Raw genomic sequence first — 20,566 nt, 5'->3', positions numbered from 1 at the left:
TTATATAAAACCGATAAACGATATTAATGCAAAAACTATTCGTTTTAACCAAAACCTATCGAGATAGTGTTTTTTCGGTATTTCAAGATCTCTCAATTTTTTCAAGATAACTAATTTAGTATGCCTTGTAAAGACACTATATATAATAAATTTTTGCCAATAAAGAGAAATAGAATGAATGCATGCAGATCACATAAAAATCAGTTATTTTTATACTGATTAAGTGTACTAACATTAGCCAAACTGTTGCTTCTAACTACTGTTGCTATATATAATTCATTTGAAATAGCTTGTCTATTTTTCCCACCTAATATTATTTTTAAATTTTCATTTAATTACAAAATAAACATTTGCATGGTTGAAATATAATATTATTTCTTATAATTATAATTAATAATTCACTTATTATTTTATTTTTATTATATTCAGGCAAAAAAATTTTTTTAATAACGTCGAAGAAGTGAGAAATATTTCATTATGTATCAAATTACTTAATTTAAGAACTACATCCCTAGAAATCTATAGTACTGAAGCATGTACTAAAAATGTATTTTATGTACATATTTTTATAAAATATATTAATACGATAAAAATATTACATAAAACATTATAATAATTTTTTAACAGAACATGTTTGTGTTAAATTAATTAACAAAAGTCTAGGTCTAGTTTAATTTTCGACAACCTAAAAACTTCACCAACTGAAGATATTATGAACCATTCTTTTATCTTCAATAATAATTTTTGTTGACAGGTATCACCAATCCAATCACTAACAAAGGTTTGTGTTTGACAATTTTCTATGGCCACGCTTGACGCAAATTTGTGTGCGCATTAGATTTAATTGTGATCAAGGAAGAGTCGGACATATATCCAAAATACAAGGGGTAATAATACGAAATTGTTAAACGTTTTTGACTTGAAAATAATACAAGACTACAGAGCATTATCTGAGGAAAAATGACTTTGGGTACTTACAACAGACATCAAGCAGAGCGCAAAAAGTGAGAAATTTTCGAAATACCTGTCCTTCATATTATTATTTTTATTTCGATTATGAGATAATTTCGTATAATTTGCAGGCAAGCAGCTTTGGCAGCTGCATTTCCTCAAGGGATACGCTGTCAGAAATGTCTGGAATATGGGCATTGGAGCTACGAATGTAAGGGAAAACGTAAGATACCAGTGCGTCCGTCTCGCTCCCAGATCTTAAAGAAGAACTTGAAAGCGAAGCAAGAGAATGACTGCAGGTGAGATTTACTTCTATTATAAACTGCTGTTCAGTTAATATGAGTTTTCCAAATTCAAATTTCTGATTACCTTCATCAAATATATATATATATAAATTAACAAAGTTTGTTAATTTATTTCATCTACAATAAAATAATTATTAGAGTTTATACATTATTTATGTACTATTCATTTATATTGTATATGCAATTTTAGATAATTGATATGAAAATAACATAACTCAATGATAAATGTGTGTGGGTAGTTTATAATTAAACCCCTCTTAAAGAAATGAAACTCTTAAAGAAATTAAAATTTAACTGAAAACGTAATAATATGGCAAATTGTGGGTAGTTTTGATTTATAAATAATGTACTGCTAATTTTTGTAACTACCTGTTGCTATTGAACAAAGTATTTTTTTTATATGCTGCTAAGTAGCAAAGATCACTTTACCTTATTATTTTTTTAATTTAAGCTAACCACGGGCTCACAGTTGCCCGTGCCTTTTTTTATATTTTAATATTTTTGTGCCAATTTATAGCATACAGGGATTTACAGTAGTTACTATTCTAACATTATCAGCTTATTAAATACTGTATTATATACTGTACCTTATTTATAAAATTGAATATTTTTATCTGTGAAATTATCATTGCTTGCGAAGGTAGTAACAAAATTGTTCTAATAATACCATTAAATCTTCTCTAATACCCTCATCATTAAACTAAGAATTAAATTGAGGGTAACTGTAATAATTTTATTTTAAGCAGATTTTGTATTCCTTATACATACCCTATTGTTTACCCTTTTCGAAATAAAAGTGATTTTAATGATTTACACACAATCCATATGATTTGTTCTGCTATATTTTCACTAAAGACAGTAATTATTTATTTATTCTACTTACATACTTATATTCAGTTTAATTCTAAAGTTCCGAGAACTTCGACATTTAAAAAGCCGTTTGTTCAAGAATATGTATGAATATCATAGATTAATCAAGATCTCAAACAATGATTTAGCACCAATTCAATATCTCTTGTTACTTATATATACAAGACTATGTCTAACTATTCCCTCTGTGAGAAGCTAATTAGATAAATCTATATACAATTTTCGCTGCATTTATTAAATAGTTCTTATCATTTTAGCAATGGAAAGTGCAAGATACCAAACAAAAAGAAGCGCACAAACTCAGATTGCTCGGACTGCTCCGATAGCAGCTCATCTGGCAGTTCTTCAGACTCGTCGTCAGGTAGCTCAAGCTCCTCCAACAGTGACAGCAGCAGTGACTCCGAGAGCGACAGCAGCAGCAGCAGCAGCAGTGGTTCCGAGTCGTGTAGCGACTGTTAATTTGTTTCGTTGTTGGAATTTCCTCATTTAGATTTATTTTTACGCATTTGAAGATTAATTTTAATTTTTTAATGAATATATTTATTATCTATAACAAACTTACTCTCTAATCTTTCTTTTATAGTTCTTATTTTCTTTTTCTATCTGTATCTGTATTTGAATGAATTGTTTCTTTTTTTAAATGTGATGAAGAAGTTCCAGTTTGCCAGTATGTTTGATATATGATGCTGGTCATTGAAAATTAGGATAAGTTAAATTTTTGTCTATATATTCCTTATTAATCATACTGGCATGATATTATTATATTTTATACTTGTATTATTTCATTGTTACCTGATTGCTGATAAACAATTAAGACTTGGGTTAAAGAATAATCTATGACTTAGTTTATCTTAATTATATTAGGCTTGTAAAAATTGTTGTAAGTTATTCTATTTATTGTTTATTGGTAATAAAGGTCATTATAATTTATATTAAAAAAAAAAAAATAGATTATTAATTTGTGTGATTCTACTATCTTAGTGTTAATGTTTTAAAAATGTGACTCTAGGCATAGTTTTAAAAGCTGTAAAAACATGCTCTTATTGTAGTTTTAAAAACATAAATGTATTGTAGTAGATTGTGTATTTCTCTATTTTACTATTTATATTAAGACTATGTAAAATGTTTTCTGGAGTTAAATTGTTTTTATTTAATTAGCAAAGTATGAAATTCGAATTTTAATATGAATAAAACAATTTCAGTAAGGTAATGCATATTTTATTCAATAAAATGACATATAAAAAAAACAGTTTAATTTAAACCGGCAAATGGGTTACACATTACAGAATACTTAACGACTTTGTACTTAAATTTAAGGCACATATTCTATAAACAATAATTGTGTGTAATTAGGTGGGCATATTTAACACATTTAATGAAAACAAGCTTATATAGTGCATGTTTTATGATCACAGATAAACATTTTTGACCGTAGAACTCGGCTGTATTGTATTTCAGTTTAGAGATAAAAATTAGCAGACATTGTAGTTAATTATAAAAAAAAATTTCAATGAAATGAATGTTACGTAATATACTTAATTATAAAAAAAAATGATTTTCAATTAAAACAATTGTATTCAGTTTACATTAAGGAAATAAATTTAATTGCGAAAACAATTTTAATATATAATTTCTTAATAACTTGTCATTGTCATGATTGTTTACATACAGAGCTCTATTAGAAGCTGTTTACATCTTTATAATTCTACTTGATAGATGTCATTTAATATATAGTAAAATATACAACTGAAAAAGTCATTGAAAAGAAAAAAAGGTTCGAAAGTTAAGTTTTAAAATACAAAAGCAACAAATACCCTTGCAAGATGATTCAGCTCCGACTTAAGCTATTATTTTTATTTAAAAAAATTATTTGCAATTATACCAAATTTTAAAAGTAATGCTTAAAACTATTACTAATACATATAAAATAAAAAATTGTGAATATTGTCGTCTGTGGGAATATACACCTAGTATTATATAAATGACAAGAAAAAAAAAAAAAAGATTCAATATGGTTGATCAACAAGACACATCATAAAGCAACGAAAAATCCTTAAAATATTAAAACAAACTCACTTAACAATATTTTAAAGTTATGATTCAGTCGGCACCTCAGGTAGTGTATGAATAATGACTTTACGTTTTTGATCGTAGCTGAAGCTGTTTAATTTGAATATTCTGCTGTCATAGAAGGGTTTCAAGTCTGAGATGTTAATCTGCCTTGCTCGCTCAATAAGATCCCGCTCAGATATTTCAATAGTCGACTGTGAATGGTTATGAAGACCCCGCATATATGCCAGCTGATCCATTGTGAGCTGACGGAGTATGTAGTAGAGTAACTCACTATGATCTTTCTTGTACGATAAATATTTCTGGAATGTCTGTAAACAAATTAATTTATTTTTATTAATATGATTAATGGGCTTCTATATCTTTAACAGTATGTTTATTAGAATTAAATATTAAAATAACATGACCTTATGTTAAATATGTACATTTTTTACAATATGTAGGCTTAATAGAATTATACGATGTTCATAATATTTTACAATTACTATTGTAAACGGTATTTAAAGGAATATATGTGAAAAATAAATAAACATAAAAGTATTGTTACTTCTTTAGGTGTTCTATAACCCAATTTAAAAGAAATATGTAATGTATAATTTTGAAGGGGGTGTCAATTGTAATAATTAATTGACTAAAAATAAATTTAAATTTTAAAAAGGTTAATTTTCTTCGAGGTAAACTAAAAATGCGGTAGAGCTGGACAAGGTTTTTAAATTAATCAAATCCTCGAAAGAAAGTGCTCCGGAAGTCAGTTAAATAACCCTTCAACATTACAAGTAGATTTACAGAAAAGGCAAATCTATGTTATAAATTAGTTTATTCAAAGAAAATATATCAAAATAATTTTAACAATTAAATAGTCTTAAAGTAAAAACAGTAACAAAATCGGGCGCCTGGATGTTTACATCCATTTAAATTCACTAAACTTAATTAAATATTTACTTATGGTAAATGTTTTAAAGTTAGCAAAAAATTTTAGAGTTAGACTAAGATATGTAATTAAAAGTTACACACAAGTCAAATATTAAGTTTAAATAACGGTACAACAATGTACATAACTATCCTAAAAAAAAAATGTTTGAATGCCAAATTTTCTTAAAGTTATAAAATCTATACTAAATCCCACGAAGTTCCAAAGTTGCGGTAAAAATAAATATGTCAAAATTACATACCGAAATCCAGAAGTTAAATAATTGTTATAAAGTTTTCACTTCCTTTACGGTTTCTAAAATTTAATCTTCAAAATATCCAAAGAAATAAAGTTCATAAGTTCTTCGAGAAGCGTTGAAAATAATCCACTCGAAGATACAGACAAAGAGAATAATTCAAGGAATAATCCACGATAATACAGTTGTAGAAAATAACTGTAGAAAATAAATTTCGAAAATAATTGTTGAAAATAACCATTGAAAATAATTGTAGAAATAAATTGTTGAAAATAACTGCAAAAGAGAAACAATTCTAATTAGAACCTAACACGAATTTCGAAAATCTATAGTTTCACTTTAATAATTCAACCAACTTACCCGGTCAATCCCGGTTATTTTCCAAAAATAACAAAATGCATCATGGGAAATATTCTAAAAATTCCCTGTAAAGAACCACAATCGTTGTTACGAAACCGAACAATTGAAATAAATTCAAATTTCGAAGAAAGTTTTTCGACTTACCACGAGGCGACAAATATCCAAATTTATTTTTGTAATCCGACATGGATTTACTTCCAATCGTTTAAATTAAGACATATCGTGCCTTAAAACTTCAATTTTCAACAATATTCAATAGTTTAAACCAAATAAAAGTTACAAAAACTTTGAAAATAATTTAGCGTCACATTTCGACTTAAAAGGCGGAAGGAAAGTGAGGTCTTAGACAAATGTCAAAGATCATCTCAAAGATAATATAAAGATAATAAATCACAATTAGGTCAGGAACGCATAATGCATAAAAAGTGCATTTTTATTTTAAATGTCAAATTTAGCGGTATTTTTAAATTTTGCATAAACATAGCCTTAGAAATGGTTGTCAAAGTCAAATGACAGATGACATCCGATAACCTATGTTAGAAATTTAATATTTTTTGTTGAAATTATTTATAAATGGATGAAACATGTAACGTGCGCCACAATTACGTTACAAATATATATCTATAAAACTCTTAAACTAGGAAAGCCATTACTTTTTCAAAATTAAGAGTATCAGCAAATAAAATGAAACATTTCTGGGCTAAGGAAAGAAAACCGAAAGTGAACCACATTACAGCATACTTCCATTGAAGGTTGGGAGATACACATGTTATAGAATTTCATTGCACATGCAGTGTCCTCCACTGTGTGTGTGTCACAGAAGAGAACAATATTGATTAAATATTAGTCATCGATTTGCGCGATATTTGAACCTTCGAACATTTTTTTTTTTTATTAATAAATATGAGACATCACATACATTACTCTGATTCCAATGTAAGTAGCTGAAGCACTTGTGTTATGGAAATCAGAAGTAACGACGGTACCACAAACACCCAGACCCAAGACAACATAGAAAACTAATGGTAATCTACATCGACTCGGCCGGGAATCGAACCCGGGACCTCAGAGTGGCGTACCCATGAAAACCGGTGTACACACCACTCGACCATTTACGTGATCTTTGTAACAGAAAATTCAAGGCACTCAAGTTACACATTTTTATATTCTTAGATAAAACTCAACTAACTATATCTTCATGTACAATACAAAGCCACAAATAATTTATATATAACTAGCTTTTGCCCGCGACTTCGTTCGCGTGGACTTCAGGCTCGTCCCGTCTAGTCTAGTAATCGCTTAAAATCGCTTCGTAAATAAGCCATTATTTCTCGTACAAAGTAAAGGATAAAAAATGGTTATTGTGGGTTATTCCTAAGAGATAAACATATACCATCACGGACTTTTTTGTAGACCTTTTTAAGTTGTACAATACTGTTTTTTTTTTTTTTTTTTTTTATACTCTTTATTGTACACCAATAATAAAAAACAAGGCAAATGGGTAAAATGTTGAGTAGATGTACAAAGGCGGTACTGTTGTACATTGTTTTGATCTATCTTGTAGGATTCAGTCAGCGTTTGCAATGTAAGCTCAAAAAAATTTTTTATTTACGACCTCACATTAGAAACCTCAAAAATTGTAGCCTATGTGTTATTCTTATGTATAAGCTATATTGTGGTAAAGTTTCATTCAAATCCATTCCAGTAGTTTTTACGTGAAAGAGTAACAAACATCCATACATACAAACTTTCGCCTTTATAATAGTAGTAGGATGTATAAGCTATATTGTGGTAAAGTTTCATTCAAATCCATTCAGTAGTTTTTACGTGAAAGAGTAACAAACATCCATACATCCATACATACAAACTTTCGCCTTTATAATAGTAGTAGGATTTGACTATTTCGTATATTACCTGTCTCATAGCGCGCATGACGCTGTACTTCTGCGTGTCCACAAAGCTCTCCAGCATGGTTCTGATGGCCAGGTTAACATCTTCCTCGTTCACTTGGTTCCGCAGATGCATCCGTGCGTGCGCTTCGCTCATCCGGATAACTGAAAAATAACAAATAGATTAATATTTTAACTATAATAGGTAGGCTTACTTGGTGGTAGGGCTTTGTGCAAGCCCGTCTGGGTAGGTACCACCCACTCATCAGTTATTCTACCGCCAAATAGAGAGAGAGAGACTATGATGACACCGAAAATCTCTTAATTTTTTATTTATAACCTTATTCTACTACAGTGAAGGACTATCTCACTCATTATAAGTTGGCACTTATTAACACACACACACACATACACTCTAACACACACAAACAATCTCTCCAACATACATACAACTATATAATGTAATGAGAACACCTTGTTAATAAGGCAGTGTGGGGACCTGGAGACCTGTAATACAGGTATTCTTATACCCATCACGGGCTCCAGTCTCTCACAAATGTGTTCTTATGTAAGATGTCTATAGTATTTTTGTGAAGAGAGAAAATAAATGACTTTATTGTTATTATTATTAAATAACAGTACTCAGTATTGTTATGTTCATGTTTGAAGGGTGAGTGAGTGTAACTACAGGCACAAGGGACATAACATCTTAGTTCCTAAGGTTGGTGACACATTGACAATGTAAGGGATAGTTAATATTTCTTACAGCGTCATTGTCTATGGGTGATGGTGACCACTTAACATCAGGTGGCATATATGCTCGTCCGCAAACCTATACCATAAAATAAAGCAGACTGACCATTGGCCACTTTATGGTGAATGGTCACTACAACCCTGCCAATGCGCCACCAACTGTGGGTAAGAAGATATGACCGTTTTGCCTGTAATTACAATAGACCACTCAGCCTCCTACTGTAACATTACTAATGTTGAGAAATGTTTGGTTATATAATTAAGTGAGGTTGTTTTTCTTCCACTTGGGGTAGCACTCATTTTATTTGTATATAATTAGACGTGTGGCATTAAAATAATTGATAGGGCGGGGTAAGCGTTACTACAATCATGTAGTAACGCTATATATCAATATACATACAAGCAAAATACCATACTACTATGAATTATTATTGCATACCAGATTCACAGCGGTAAGTGGTAAGTACATTACTACTTACCAGATTCAATATGTCGAACAGTGATAGGCAGGCTGCCAGTTGCCAAAGATTCTTGTCTCAGCTGGCTATACATTTTCGCCACTTTGTCTTGGTCCATGTTCTATAGGAAAATTTAACAGTTATAAATAGAATATTTTAATTGACGTAAAAGTAATATTTTAATGATCTATACTAATATTATAAACTCTGTCTGTCTGTTGCTCCAAACAACTGAACCTAACTTGAATAAACTCCAAGGAAGATTGGGTTATTAAGACATCACATAAATTACTCTGATCCCAATGTAAGTAGCTAAAGCACTTGTGTTATGGAAAATCAGAAGTAACGACGGTACCACAAACATCCAGACCCAAGACAATATAGAAAACTAATGATAATCTACATTGACTCGGCTGGGAATCGAACCCGGGACCTCGGAGTGGCGTACCCATGAAAACAGGTGTAAACACTACTCGACTACGGAGGGCGTCAAAGAGGCGTTATTAATTATTTATTTTATTGTTTTTTTAAGTCTAGCACCAGACATTCAAAATTACAACGATAGCGAAGCCGCCGGTAAAAATTATGTATATAAAATAATGTACTATTTTAAATTATAGTATTTTTTAAGAATTTATAATTATTTCATATTTGTATATATTTAAACATTTAATGTTATTAATTCTTATGTTAATGAAGAAAAAAAAAATTTCTATACGAGTACCAGCTATAATTAAATTGTCTGCAGTATATTTCCTTATCAGTCACACAGTTTTCAAAATATATTTTTTTAATGTTACCTGCAATTTTGGATGTACATTTTCTCTCGCATACACAATGTACTTCTTGAATAGCTCTTGAGGTAGGATGAAATCGTTGTCCGTCGATGTGTCTTCCAAAGTTGTACCGCGTTGGGTGGGGTGATGTCTTATATGTGAGCTCACTACAAATCTAAGATAAAAAAATTAATACAATATTATTTATAATATGAATCGGTCCAGCCGTTCTTTAGATTATCCAGAGCAAACAGAAGAACAAGTCTTTAGTAGAAGTGTTTTATAATTTACACTTAACTAATAACAATATAATATCGACACAAATAGTTTTGTACTACACTAACTTGAATTTTAGTGAAAATCGTTTTTTTATGCCCAGTTGCTTAAAATATTTTTTTTTTTCATATTTATTAAAAAATCGTGAATGAATATACAAAATTAACGAAGCTACAAATTTTATTTATTTAGATTTTAATTACGCTAACATTAACATTATTAGGGGAGTGTGTGCTCTCGAGTTAATGTATATAGTATATTACATATATGTATGTATCAGTTTAAGTATTGATTTTGGGAACACTAGGGTAGAGTGTGAGGCTTCACACTACTTTATATATTTAAGTACCATTTATTTAATTCATGAACTAAATTAAGTACAGATTTTTTATTAATGAAAATCTAAACATCTAAAGTACCACTGTTATTTTCATATTTTGAAATGGAATGGCTCAGTGGCCAAGTTTAAATGAACACATTGTTAGTAATTATCAAATAATTATAAAAATTTAAAGGGAATTTCCCTTGTATCTTAATCAAAGGTCTTTGTTTAGTAGTCCAGTCTGCAACTGACTCTACACTAGATAAATAAATATGAGACAACATCACATACATTACTCTGATCTCAATGTAAGTAGCTGAAGTACTTGTGTTATGGAAATCAGAAGTAACGACGGTACCACAAACACCCAGACCCGAGACAACATAGAACCCGGGACCTCAGAGTGGCGTACCCATGAAAACCGGTGTACACACCACTCGATCATGGAGGTCGTCACTAAGCTTCACTTTTACGTTTATTGTAATATATATATAGTACGACACAAATTACATGTAGCATCGGAAAATGGAATGGGATGAAAATAAAACCGATTACTACCGATTTACACAACCAATAGAAAGAGCTCCCTGTCGCGCCATTCGACGCTATTCGTCGCTATAGATTCACGCGTCAGAGAAAGCAAGTGCATGTAAAACGACGCGTCAAATTGACGAATATATTAGGTCATATGACATTACAAGTAATTACGTTTGTGTAAAGATCATATTCGCGTGAGACATAAATACTGATAATTTGGGAGCGCGCACTCAATTTACGAATTTTGCCGATGCGACATCTAAGTTGTGTCGTACTATACTTGTGTTATGGAAATCATAAGTGACGACGGTACCACAAACACCCAGACCCGAGACAACATAGAACCCGGGACCTCAGAGTGGCGTACCCATGAAAACCGGTGTACACCACTCGATCATGGAGGTCGTCACTAAGCTTAAATTTTACGTTTATTGAAATATCAGCTCAGGATGTTGTTGGGGCTACCGTGGCGCTACAGTGCTTCCAACATGTTCGCGGAATGGCGCATTGATGGCTTTAAAGCCATAATGCGTAAGAGGTGCGCGTCGTTGATTTCGCGTGTCCGCGGCAGCAACAATAATATTCTGAGTGTATTCGCTGATAGATGGGAGTGTCCAATGCTGCGTCATTGGATTAAAATCCATATTGAATATTAAAATTTTTTTTTTTTTTATTGTATAGTTTGGCGGCCGAGCATATGGGCCACCTGATGGTAAGTGGTCACCATCGCCCATAGACAATGACGCTGTAAGAAATATTAACTATTCCTTACATCGTCAATGTGCCACCAACCTTGGGAACTAAGATGTTATGTCCCTTGTGCCTGTAGTTACACTGGCTCACTCACCCTTCAGACCGGAACACAACAATACTGAATACTGTTATTTGGCGGTAGAATAACTGATGAGTGGGTGGTACCTACCCAGACGGGCTTGCACAAAGCCCTACCACCAAGTAGATAATTAATAAATGTAACTGTGATGTAATTCTCTACTAACACTAGTTTTAAGAACATTGTTACTAACACTATATGGGCGTAGCCTGAAATAAATGATTATTATTATTATATACTCACTTAGCTAAATGAGCGTCTTGCATGGGATCAGCCTCGTCCCTGACCACGCAGAGCACGTCGAACCGAGATAGGATAGGCTCGGAGAGGTTTACGTTCTCAGTGAACGTGAGAGACGCGTCGTATCGCCCGCCGATCGGGTTGGCTGCTGCTATTATTGAACATCTGGAATATTAATACGCATTTCATGAGTTTCAGTTTATATTTAAACGATGTGCCTTCGACTTCTTGGTCCTTTGAATTAAAAAGAAGTTATTATCGTATCATAAGGTCCTTATTACATCAGCTATCTGCCATTGAAAGTCAAATCAAAATCGGTGTAGCCGTTTTATAGATTAGCCGGAACAAAATCAGAAGACAGACAAAAATTGAAAAAAAAAGAAACCAAAATTTTGGTATATGTGCCGTGGCTACAATTATACATATATATGCATTTAGTAAAAAACGGTGAATTTAATATTAGAAACAGACACTCCAATTTTATTATATGTTTAATTGTATATGTAACTCACCTCGCATGTAATGATGTGACAATACCAGCTTTGGAAATTGATATGGACTGTTGCTCCATAGCCTCGTGGATGGAGGTTCGGTCTTGGTCATTCATTTTGTCGAACTCATCTATGAGACAGACGCCTCGGTCTGCCAGAACTAGCGCACCCGCTTCTAAAGTCCATTCCCTGGAAATATCATGTTTTGATATATGTTTGTAGACAATCTACTTTTTTATTTATCTCCTAATTTTAAATAGTAAAATTTATTTTAACCAAAAATAGTTTAAACATTTAAATAAAACGTTTACACGGGTAGACCCGTGACCACGAACGCTGTAAAGTGCTCGAAACGTCGGGATGTCCAAAATAATTAATATACGCGATTACAATCCGTTATAACTAGTTTTATTTAAATGTGTAATAATCGCGAAAATTTAAGACAACATTATAGTTTAAACAGCTTAGCTGCAAGGCTGTATTTTGTAATTTTTTTTTGTCAGGAAATTTGTTACACCATAGAAGAATAAATAACTGTAATTCTGCACAGCACTATGCTTGAGAATGTCCGCTATGATCCAAATTTGTAAGATCATCATCACAGATAAGATTAAAAATAATAAACTGTATAGTACCTTGTGGTTGGGCTCTTTCTCACGTAGGCTGTGAGACCGACGGCGCTGGCGCCTTGACCGGTTGTGAATATGGCTCGGGGTGCGATCTAAAAACAATATTGATACATTAATATTATTAACTACCATTTTGTCTATTAGCTATATATATAGCTGAGTCTGAGGTCCTAGGTTGAAACCCCAAGTCAGACTGATGAAGTTATTAGATATTGCAAAATTGTCAGTAACATTGCAGAGTTGGAAGTAGGTATACTCCTGTGCCTCTGCCTTTGATCTTGCTTTTTCCTATCGTTTTGAAACCTCCCATCGGATTATGGTGTATGAATAAAAATATACCTGTGTTATAGCGCACACTTGTATACATAGAAATGTACTTCTATAAAGATTATGTGCAAGGCTGCTGGTTTGGGTATCCATGTAACTGTTAATCTATCCCTAAAAATCAATACACATATTATTTTTTTCTTAGAAAAAAAAGCCAGCAGCAGGCCAGTGTTATTTCAGACACATGACACATAACATCTTAAATGCCAAGTTTAGTATTGAATGTATAAGAAGAACTGTGAAAATTTCATTCAATCTCAAAATTTTTAAATGGAAGCGAGGATTAGATGATCAATATAAGAGTAGTAACTAGAATAATTTTATTTTGTTTTATTAACAGAGCAATGTTTGTATATCTTTCTAAAATATATAAATATACAAAAGTACCTTACAATTATCCCTGTTTCCACAAATAGTCAGCATGTAAGGAAAAAATATTGTTAAACATATTTAATTTGAATCTTTCTATACTCTATTCCAACCATAAAAAAGAAGCAAATTGACGAGATATCATTGGTCGAGAGCTTGATTAATCTATGATATTCACTATGGATTTGCTACACAATGGCGTTTTTAAAGTTGACGAAGATATAATGGGAAATTTGGAAGTATAATTTAAGTGGAAATAAGTACTTAAATGTAATAGTATGGTATCATAAATAAAGATATATTAATCATACGCTCTTAGTGCGGTAAACTGCGTTTATAGGATAAGAATCTACCATATTTAAACACCAACTAACACTGTAACAGCTGCACTAGCAGATAGAGTAAGCTGCAAAACTTATCCAAAAGGTCAAAAATTCTTATTATTATAAATATAGAACTATATTAAACTCACCTTTTCTGTATATTTCAAAAATTGTGATTTAGCTGTACCGGGGTCCCCGCATATCAATACATTGATGTCTCCTCTTAGTTTATGCTTATCACCTAAAATAATATAAGTATATTAATTAACATGGCCAGAAGTAGTATTTTTTTTTTATATACATTTCACATTCCAGCTAAAGTATAATCTATTTCAATGATGTCAAACAAATTTTACATTGAATGAATGTGGTATCATGGAGTGAGACCTTAAATTAACTATGGTATTTAGTAATGTATGTAAATCTAAAATATTCATTCGGAGCTGTTTGTACTACATATTAAAACAAATACATTATGTTAATCTAATGTTTGTTATATTCACTTTACTCCTTCTTTGATAGGATCAATATTGTCTATGAATTTGATAATATGACACCACCTTACAATTTCTGTTTTCACTTTGGTGTTTTTTTGCAGTCTACAGTAATGTACATATTAAAAACAAAAATTATATTTCTCACCAGGATTCTTAGGTTCACCCCCAAACAAAGCGAGTGCTAAGCCTCGTTTGATGTAATCATGTCCGTATATAGATGGAGCAATACTTTTGACGATTCTCTCCCCAATCTGGGGATCCTTTGAAAGTTTGACTATATTGGCCACATCGTCGTCTGTTAGCGAATCCACTATGTGCTTACAATCTTTCACAACTATATAATTTGCAATGATCACCGTTGCAAATACTGGGAAACCCTGTAATATTTAAAAATAATTCATATAATATTGGAAGATTTTATAAGTCGAGATGGCCCAGAACGCGTGCATCTTAACCGATGATTGCGGGTTCAAACCCAGGCAAGCACCGCTGTTTCATGTGCTTAATTTGTCTTTATAATTCATCTCGTGCTCAGCGGTGAAGGAAAACATCGTGAGGAAACCTGCATGTGACAAATTTCGTAGAAATTCTGCCACATGTGTATTCCACCAGCCCGCATTGGAACAGTGTGGTGGAATATGTTCCAAACCTTCTCCTCTAAGGGAGAGGAGGCCTTTAGCCCAGCAGTTGGAATTTACAGGCTGTTGTTGGTGTTGTTGTTATGAATTATATATAATAATAATATCATCTAACATAAATGTGACCAACCCCTCATTACATCTCCCTTGCAAATGCTGTATTTTTATTATTTCCTACTTTCTAAACTTTATTAAAGGTATACACACTGAGAGATTTTAATTTGACTTCATATGTAGTGGAATGGATTTTGTGTGATTAATTTAAATGGCCTGTACTTAACACAACTAGTACTAGTTTTCAGATTATAGCATAATATTATTTTAGAACTTTTTTTATCTTTTTTCATATACACATTATCATTTGGTAAGAGATTACTTTTTTTTTATTGTATAGGTTGGCGGGCGAGCATATGGGCCCAACTAATGGTAAGTGGTCACCATAACCCATAGACAATGACGCTGTAAGAAATATTAACTATTTCTTACATTGTTAATGTACCACCAACCTTGGGCGCTAAGATGTTATGTCCCTTGTGACTGGCTCACTCACCCTTAAAAACACTTTAGTAAAAAACAATTATACAAACTGTTATTTGGCGGTAGAATAACTGATGAGTGGGTGGTACCTACCCAGACGGGCTTGCACAAGGCCCTACCACCAAGTAAAACTTCTAATTAAAGAGAACATTATGGTGGAATATCGAAATCAGTTTTGATTAACCGAACATTGAAAAATAACTCACCTGTTCGGTATTTAGAGAGCCATCATAATTGTTAGTGTATATCCCTGTGAGGTCTACTTCATCACCAGGTTTGCAGCGGTCACAGAGGTCGGACAGCAGTATGCAATCCTTGCTCCTTGGTATACGTCCTGCGGGAATCCGGCCCGGAGACTCTTGTATGGTTACTTTTTGATAGTTACGATACACTGTTTGTTCCATGTTCACCTGTAAACATTTGAAAACAAATATTAATAACAATTTTTTTTAGTTATTGCTGTGAACTTAATTATCTTCTTTAAGTTGAAACTTGCGTGTTCTTAACTTGTAACGAGATGGGTTTTGTTGTAAAAGGTCGTATGTCGTATAGTCTTCCAAGTCGTACGAATTATAAAATCATCGGGATTTTAGATATTATTCCAACAATTGTAACGTAAATGGAAGGAATTCAACTATATACGAATTTTAAACTCCTATAACTCTAAACCTGCTATCAGGAACATTATAAATATGCTGAATTATTAATAATTCAATTACGATACAAGATATTATAGATGATAAAAAAGCGTGGAGTTAATACCAGTTGACTTCCAAGCAGGATATATTAATTTAAATAATTGTATTTAACTAACATGACTTTGTATTTTTTAAATGTTAAAAAAGGTTTCTTGCTGGTTCTTCTCGGTAGAATCTACTTTCCGAACCGGTGGTAGCTTCACTTAATTGTAAAATGACGATTCAAAAGTGCTTGTAAAAGCCTACTTGAATGAAGTTTATTTTGATTTGATTTGATTTGATATGCTAAATTGCCTCTGGCATTTGAACCAAGTTTGGATTTGCAGCTTTATAAGCTTCAAGATCAACCCGAGACCCACGTTAGAAGTACATATTAATATATGGTGTCATATTAATACAAAAATATGATGAAGTTATGTAATTATATCAGCAGCAGTCCATATTTTTAGGATTTGACACACTATAGCTACTCTAATATTACCATAATTTATTATCACATTTACATCGAAAGAAATATTACTTTATCGAACTCACCATAAACGGTCCAGCGCTTTGGCACTCAGGGCAGGAGCCCGGCTTCACTTCCGAATTCTGCGACTGCACGAACGGTCCAAGAATGTAACCACAGCGATTACAATCGTACTTCACCACCGACAGCTGTGGCAGGACGCCAGTGGTGGCGGTGATCACTCCCACCGTCCTCACCAATTGATTCAGATGCAGCTTGCGGAACGTCCGCAACTCTTCGATGAGCGGCAGGTCAGCAATGCGGACGTGGATCTCTGACGTCACGCGCTCGTAGCTCGGGAATATCTGCAGGACGATTTCCTTGGCGACCTCGTCGAAGATCTGCAGCATCTGGAAGGGGGCTTCCGGCAGAAAGTAGGCCAGGACCTGTTCCCGACGCGCCAGAACATCGAACTCCACGTGAAACGAGGCCTGGTTGTGTTCACACATGCGCCGGATCCTTTCTTTGTACACGAACTGGCCCTTGCTGTTTGTGTATGTGCGGAGGAAGTTTTTGAATCTAAAGAAAAGGGATAATGTTAAATTGAGGCTTTTGTTAGCAATAGATGCGACACTAACACTAAGATAAATATTACTATATTATTTGTTGAAAATAGTGACACAACACTATTATTGTAGGAGATTTGCTTCTTAATTATAATTATATCTTTGCATTTATATGTATAATTCTATATCTATATTTACTAATTGTCGCTCGCGTTTTAGGCAGTGGGTTGTCATATGTTTTGCAAAAAAAGGTAGCTTATGTCCTTCTTTGGAGGTCAAGTTTGCTCCACACCAAATTTCATCAAATTCGGTTTTTTGATTTAATCACGAAAGACAGACTGACAAACAGATAGACATAGTTACTTTCAATTTATAATATTAATATATATGTGTAGTTGACATTGAGAAAAGCTGTGGTCATCAGTCACTATTCACATTTTTATAAATAAAGTTACTTTAAATGTGTAGTTTGCTAGAAAAGAGATACTCAATAGTAGTTTGGAGGTGAAGGAGAGTAAACCTCTTTTGTTTTTTCTTGTTATTATGGGTTTCCCAACATAAGCAAACTCTCTGGTGCCCAGGATGCTTATTGTGTTATAGTTCACCAGATTACATAGTTCCCACTAAAAAAGCAGCAGTACACTCTCCGTCTCTTTATAGGTGTCATGAAATCTTTCGTGTATGCTATTGATATGCCTAGAATCACTAACCCCGCTTTAACAAGCATTTTGATAATATGCCTCAACTTTTCTCACCATCAAGTTGATTGGCTTACCATTACATAGACAGCGAAATAAGTATATATGGTTCACTAAGGACTATAACACTCATTTCCTACACTAGTTAACTTTCGCCGGAGGTTTTTCTAAACCAATACGACATGGGAACCTTCAAGAAAAGAGCGTACACCTTTTTTAAAGGCCGGCAAAACACCTGCAAGCCCCCTGGTGTTGCAGATGTCTATGGGCAGTGATAGTCACTTTCATTCAGGTGAGCCTCCTGCTCGTTTGAAAAAAAACATTAACTAGGTATTTGCACTGTTACCTGTTAGATATCTCAGTCCTTGGCCCCAACATGGAGACCCACTCCTTGGTGGTATATCCCTTTGTGTCTTCCAAGTTCTCAATACTCTCAATTCCTTCCTCAACTTGTTCATCTGAACCAGTAGCAGCCTTCTCTGCAGCTCTTCGACGCTTAGCGCGAGGAGCATCACCGCTTTCATCATCAGAATCATCTGAATGAAACATCAAATTTTCATCTCATTATAATACATAACAAAAAAATTAAATTACAATTTGATAGATACCTCATTAGAGATAAATAAAAAAGACCTTAAATGAACATAATATCATTGATTAAGATCTTAATAATACGTAGTGTATAATGTAGCAAAATTTTGAGCTAGTCATTTTTTGTCTCTAATGTGAAACTTTATTTGTTTCCCTTATATTGGACAAAGTGTTTATATACATAGTATATAGTAAGAAATTCTATTTCAAATAAGCCTAAACAGACTCGCTAATAAACATTGCATAGCATATGTTATATATAGTTACACAATACCTAGACTTCTTAAACCAAATTTCAATACTATCAATATATAATATATTTCAATATTAAGAGGAATATGTATCTAACTATTCCATGTACAACACTAACTGTAAAGGTCAAAACCTTCTTCTCTTGTTACAAAATACTTGTAAAGTAATAAGTTATTAATGCTATTGAATAACAAAGATTTATGAGAGACCATTAAAATATTTTATTTTCAAACTTTTTTTACTGATTCATTAACTAAAGCTAACCGTAAAGTAAATCTCGATCATCTCTCCTCATCCTGCCCTCATCTCTGTCTCGTCGTTGAAGTTCTCTTTCTGCTGCCACACGGTCTCCAACAGACATCGCTTCGTAGTCTTCATCGTCAAGATCTTCAGCATCATACCTATCCAATGCTGGCATTGGACGGTAATCACTAGAACACAAAGTTGTTCAAATTGTTAAGCTGTTCAATTGCTTTTATTATAAGAAATGAGAGTTTGTTTGTTAAAACTAATCTTAAGATAATTATGCTAGAATAATTTGAAATTAGTAAAACAAGGCCTGTAAATTAATTTCAAAGAGTTTCAATGGTTATGTTATACAAATAAAGTTATTACGATGCAGCTCATATTCAGATACTTGCAATAATATAGTGGTAAGGTAAAGTGAAATTAGTCACACATTTAACACACAATATCTATACAGTAACGCGAGTCGAATAGTCAGATATTTTATAGAAATAATTGTAAAGATTTACCATAAACATGCATATTATTGTGTAGCTAAATGAAAATTGTTCGAAATTTCAGAAAAAATAATAAATAACACTGTACTAATGTATTCTAATATCTGGTTCAATTCTACAAGTTAATTAAAGTTAAGTTCTGGTTTTGTCACTTATGTATCAAGAACATTACTCACGCTTCCATATTGTCATTAAATAGTTCCTCTCCATCTTCTTCCTCTTCTTCAGGATTGTCACCCAAAATGGCCCCTTCATCTTCGAACATTTCATAATCACGGGCTGGTGATGTCATGCGAGACCGAGCTCCATCTCTATCGGGCGTATCAGGTATTGGCGAGCTCTGAACACAATAAACAATATGTTAAAAATATACGAAAATACTTACAACATGACACAATAAGCTTGAAGAAATTATGTGTATACAAGTGGCATTTCTCAATTGATAACGATAAAGACATACTAACCATTGTAATTTAAGTTATTTATATTTGTAATTTGTGTAAACTATAATATTTATTTCAATAACCTATATGTTTATTGACTAAATTCCGTTAGTTCAGATTCGGAGACATGTTTTCATAGTTTGATAGTTTACTGTCAAAAAGCGCGCGAACGAAAATCTGACAGTTCCATCTGCCTGACAATTCGAATTTTTCGTTGAATACAGATAAACTAACACGTCTGAAAATGTTTATCGTACAGAACACGTTCTACAGAATATAGATACAGAGAGATACGGTAGTATTTGTATCTGTTGTTTCTTATGGAATACTAGATCTGGCCAATGTAAATATAAAACTATTTTAGTTCTCACACTTAAAATTAAATACGCATATCCTATAATTATTATGCCTTCCGAGATAGAACTATTTTCTAAAAACGACTCTTTACCTAAATTTTTAATGATTAAATTTTAAGGGCACATTTTTTTTAAATCGTATAGCTCTGTCCACT

The 20,566-nt window shown here is 32.6% G+C and overlaps 2 protein-coding genes across 2 annotated transcripts; one reads left to right on the top strand and one right to left on the bottom strand.

The window, feature by feature from the left end:
- Positions 1-751: 751 nt before the first annotated feature.
- On the top strand, positions 752-3,653 carry LOC124538951 (zinc finger CCHC domain-containing protein 10). The gene is made up of 3 exons (XM_047116231.1): positions 752-1,004; positions 1,083-1,250; positions 2,384-3,653. The coding sequence occupies exons 1-3, from the start codon at positions 961-963 to the stop codon at positions 2,583-2,585; spliced, it is 414 nt and encodes a 137-aa protein (XP_046972187.1). The 5' UTR covers positions 752-960; the 3' UTR covers positions 2,586-3,653.
- A 417-nt stretch (positions 3,654-4,070) lies between these two features.
- On the bottom strand, positions 4,071-20,239 carry LOC124538877 (DNA replication licensing factor Mcm2). The gene is made up of 15 exons (XM_047116121.1): positions 20,077-20,239; positions 19,789-19,952; positions 19,134-19,300; positions 18,373-18,562; positions 16,849-17,341; positions 15,823-16,026; positions 14,587-14,818; positions 14,094-14,185; positions 12,932-13,017; positions 12,318-12,485; positions 11,809-11,970; positions 9,623-9,773; positions 8,844-8,943; positions 7,637-7,776; positions 4,071-4,507 (listed from the first exon to the last, which is right to left on the bottom strand). The coding sequence occupies exons 1-15, from the start codon at positions 20,077-20,079 to the stop codon at positions 4,220-4,222; spliced, it is 2,640 nt and encodes an 879-aa protein (XP_046972077.1). The 5' UTR covers positions 20,080-20,239; the 3' UTR covers positions 4,071-4,219.
- Between the last annotated feature and the right edge of the window lie 327 nt (positions 20,240-20,566).

The sequence above is a fragment of the Vanessa cardui genome, chromosome 21, assembly GCF_905220365.1.
Source record: "Vanessa cardui chromosome 21, ilVanCard2.1, whole genome shotgun sequence".
Classification (NCBI taxonomy): Eukaryota; Metazoa; Arthropoda; class Insecta; order Lepidoptera; family Nymphalidae; genus Vanessa; species Vanessa cardui.
Note: the sequence above shows the minus strand (reverse complement) of the source record. Positions and strands in the feature narration are given on the sequence as shown.

Excerpts from the sequence above, each read along its gene's own strand:
- LOC124538951 (XM_047116231.1), top strand. The coding sequence starts at position 961 with ATGACTTTGGGTACTTACAACAGACATCAAGCAGAGCGCAAAAA. Across the intron at positions 1,005-1,082 it reads CATCAAGCAGAGCGCAAAAA|GCAAGCAGCTTTGGCAGCTG; the intron begins GTGAGAAATTTT and ends TATAATTTGCAG. Across the intron at positions 1,251-2,383 it reads AAGCAAGAGAATGACTGCAG|CAATGGAAAGTGCAAGATAC; the intron begins GTGAGATTTACT and ends TTATCATTTTAG.
- LOC124538877 (XM_047116121.1), bottom strand. Across the intron at positions 18,563-19,133 it reads TGATCGAGATTTACTTTACG|ATGATTCTGATGATGAAAGC; the intron begins GTTAGCTTTAGT and ends TGTTTCATTCAG. Across the intron at positions 9,774-11,808 it reads CAAGACGCTCATTTAGCTAA|ATTTGTAGTGAGCTCACATA; the intron begins GTGAGTATATAA and ends TTTTTATCTTAG.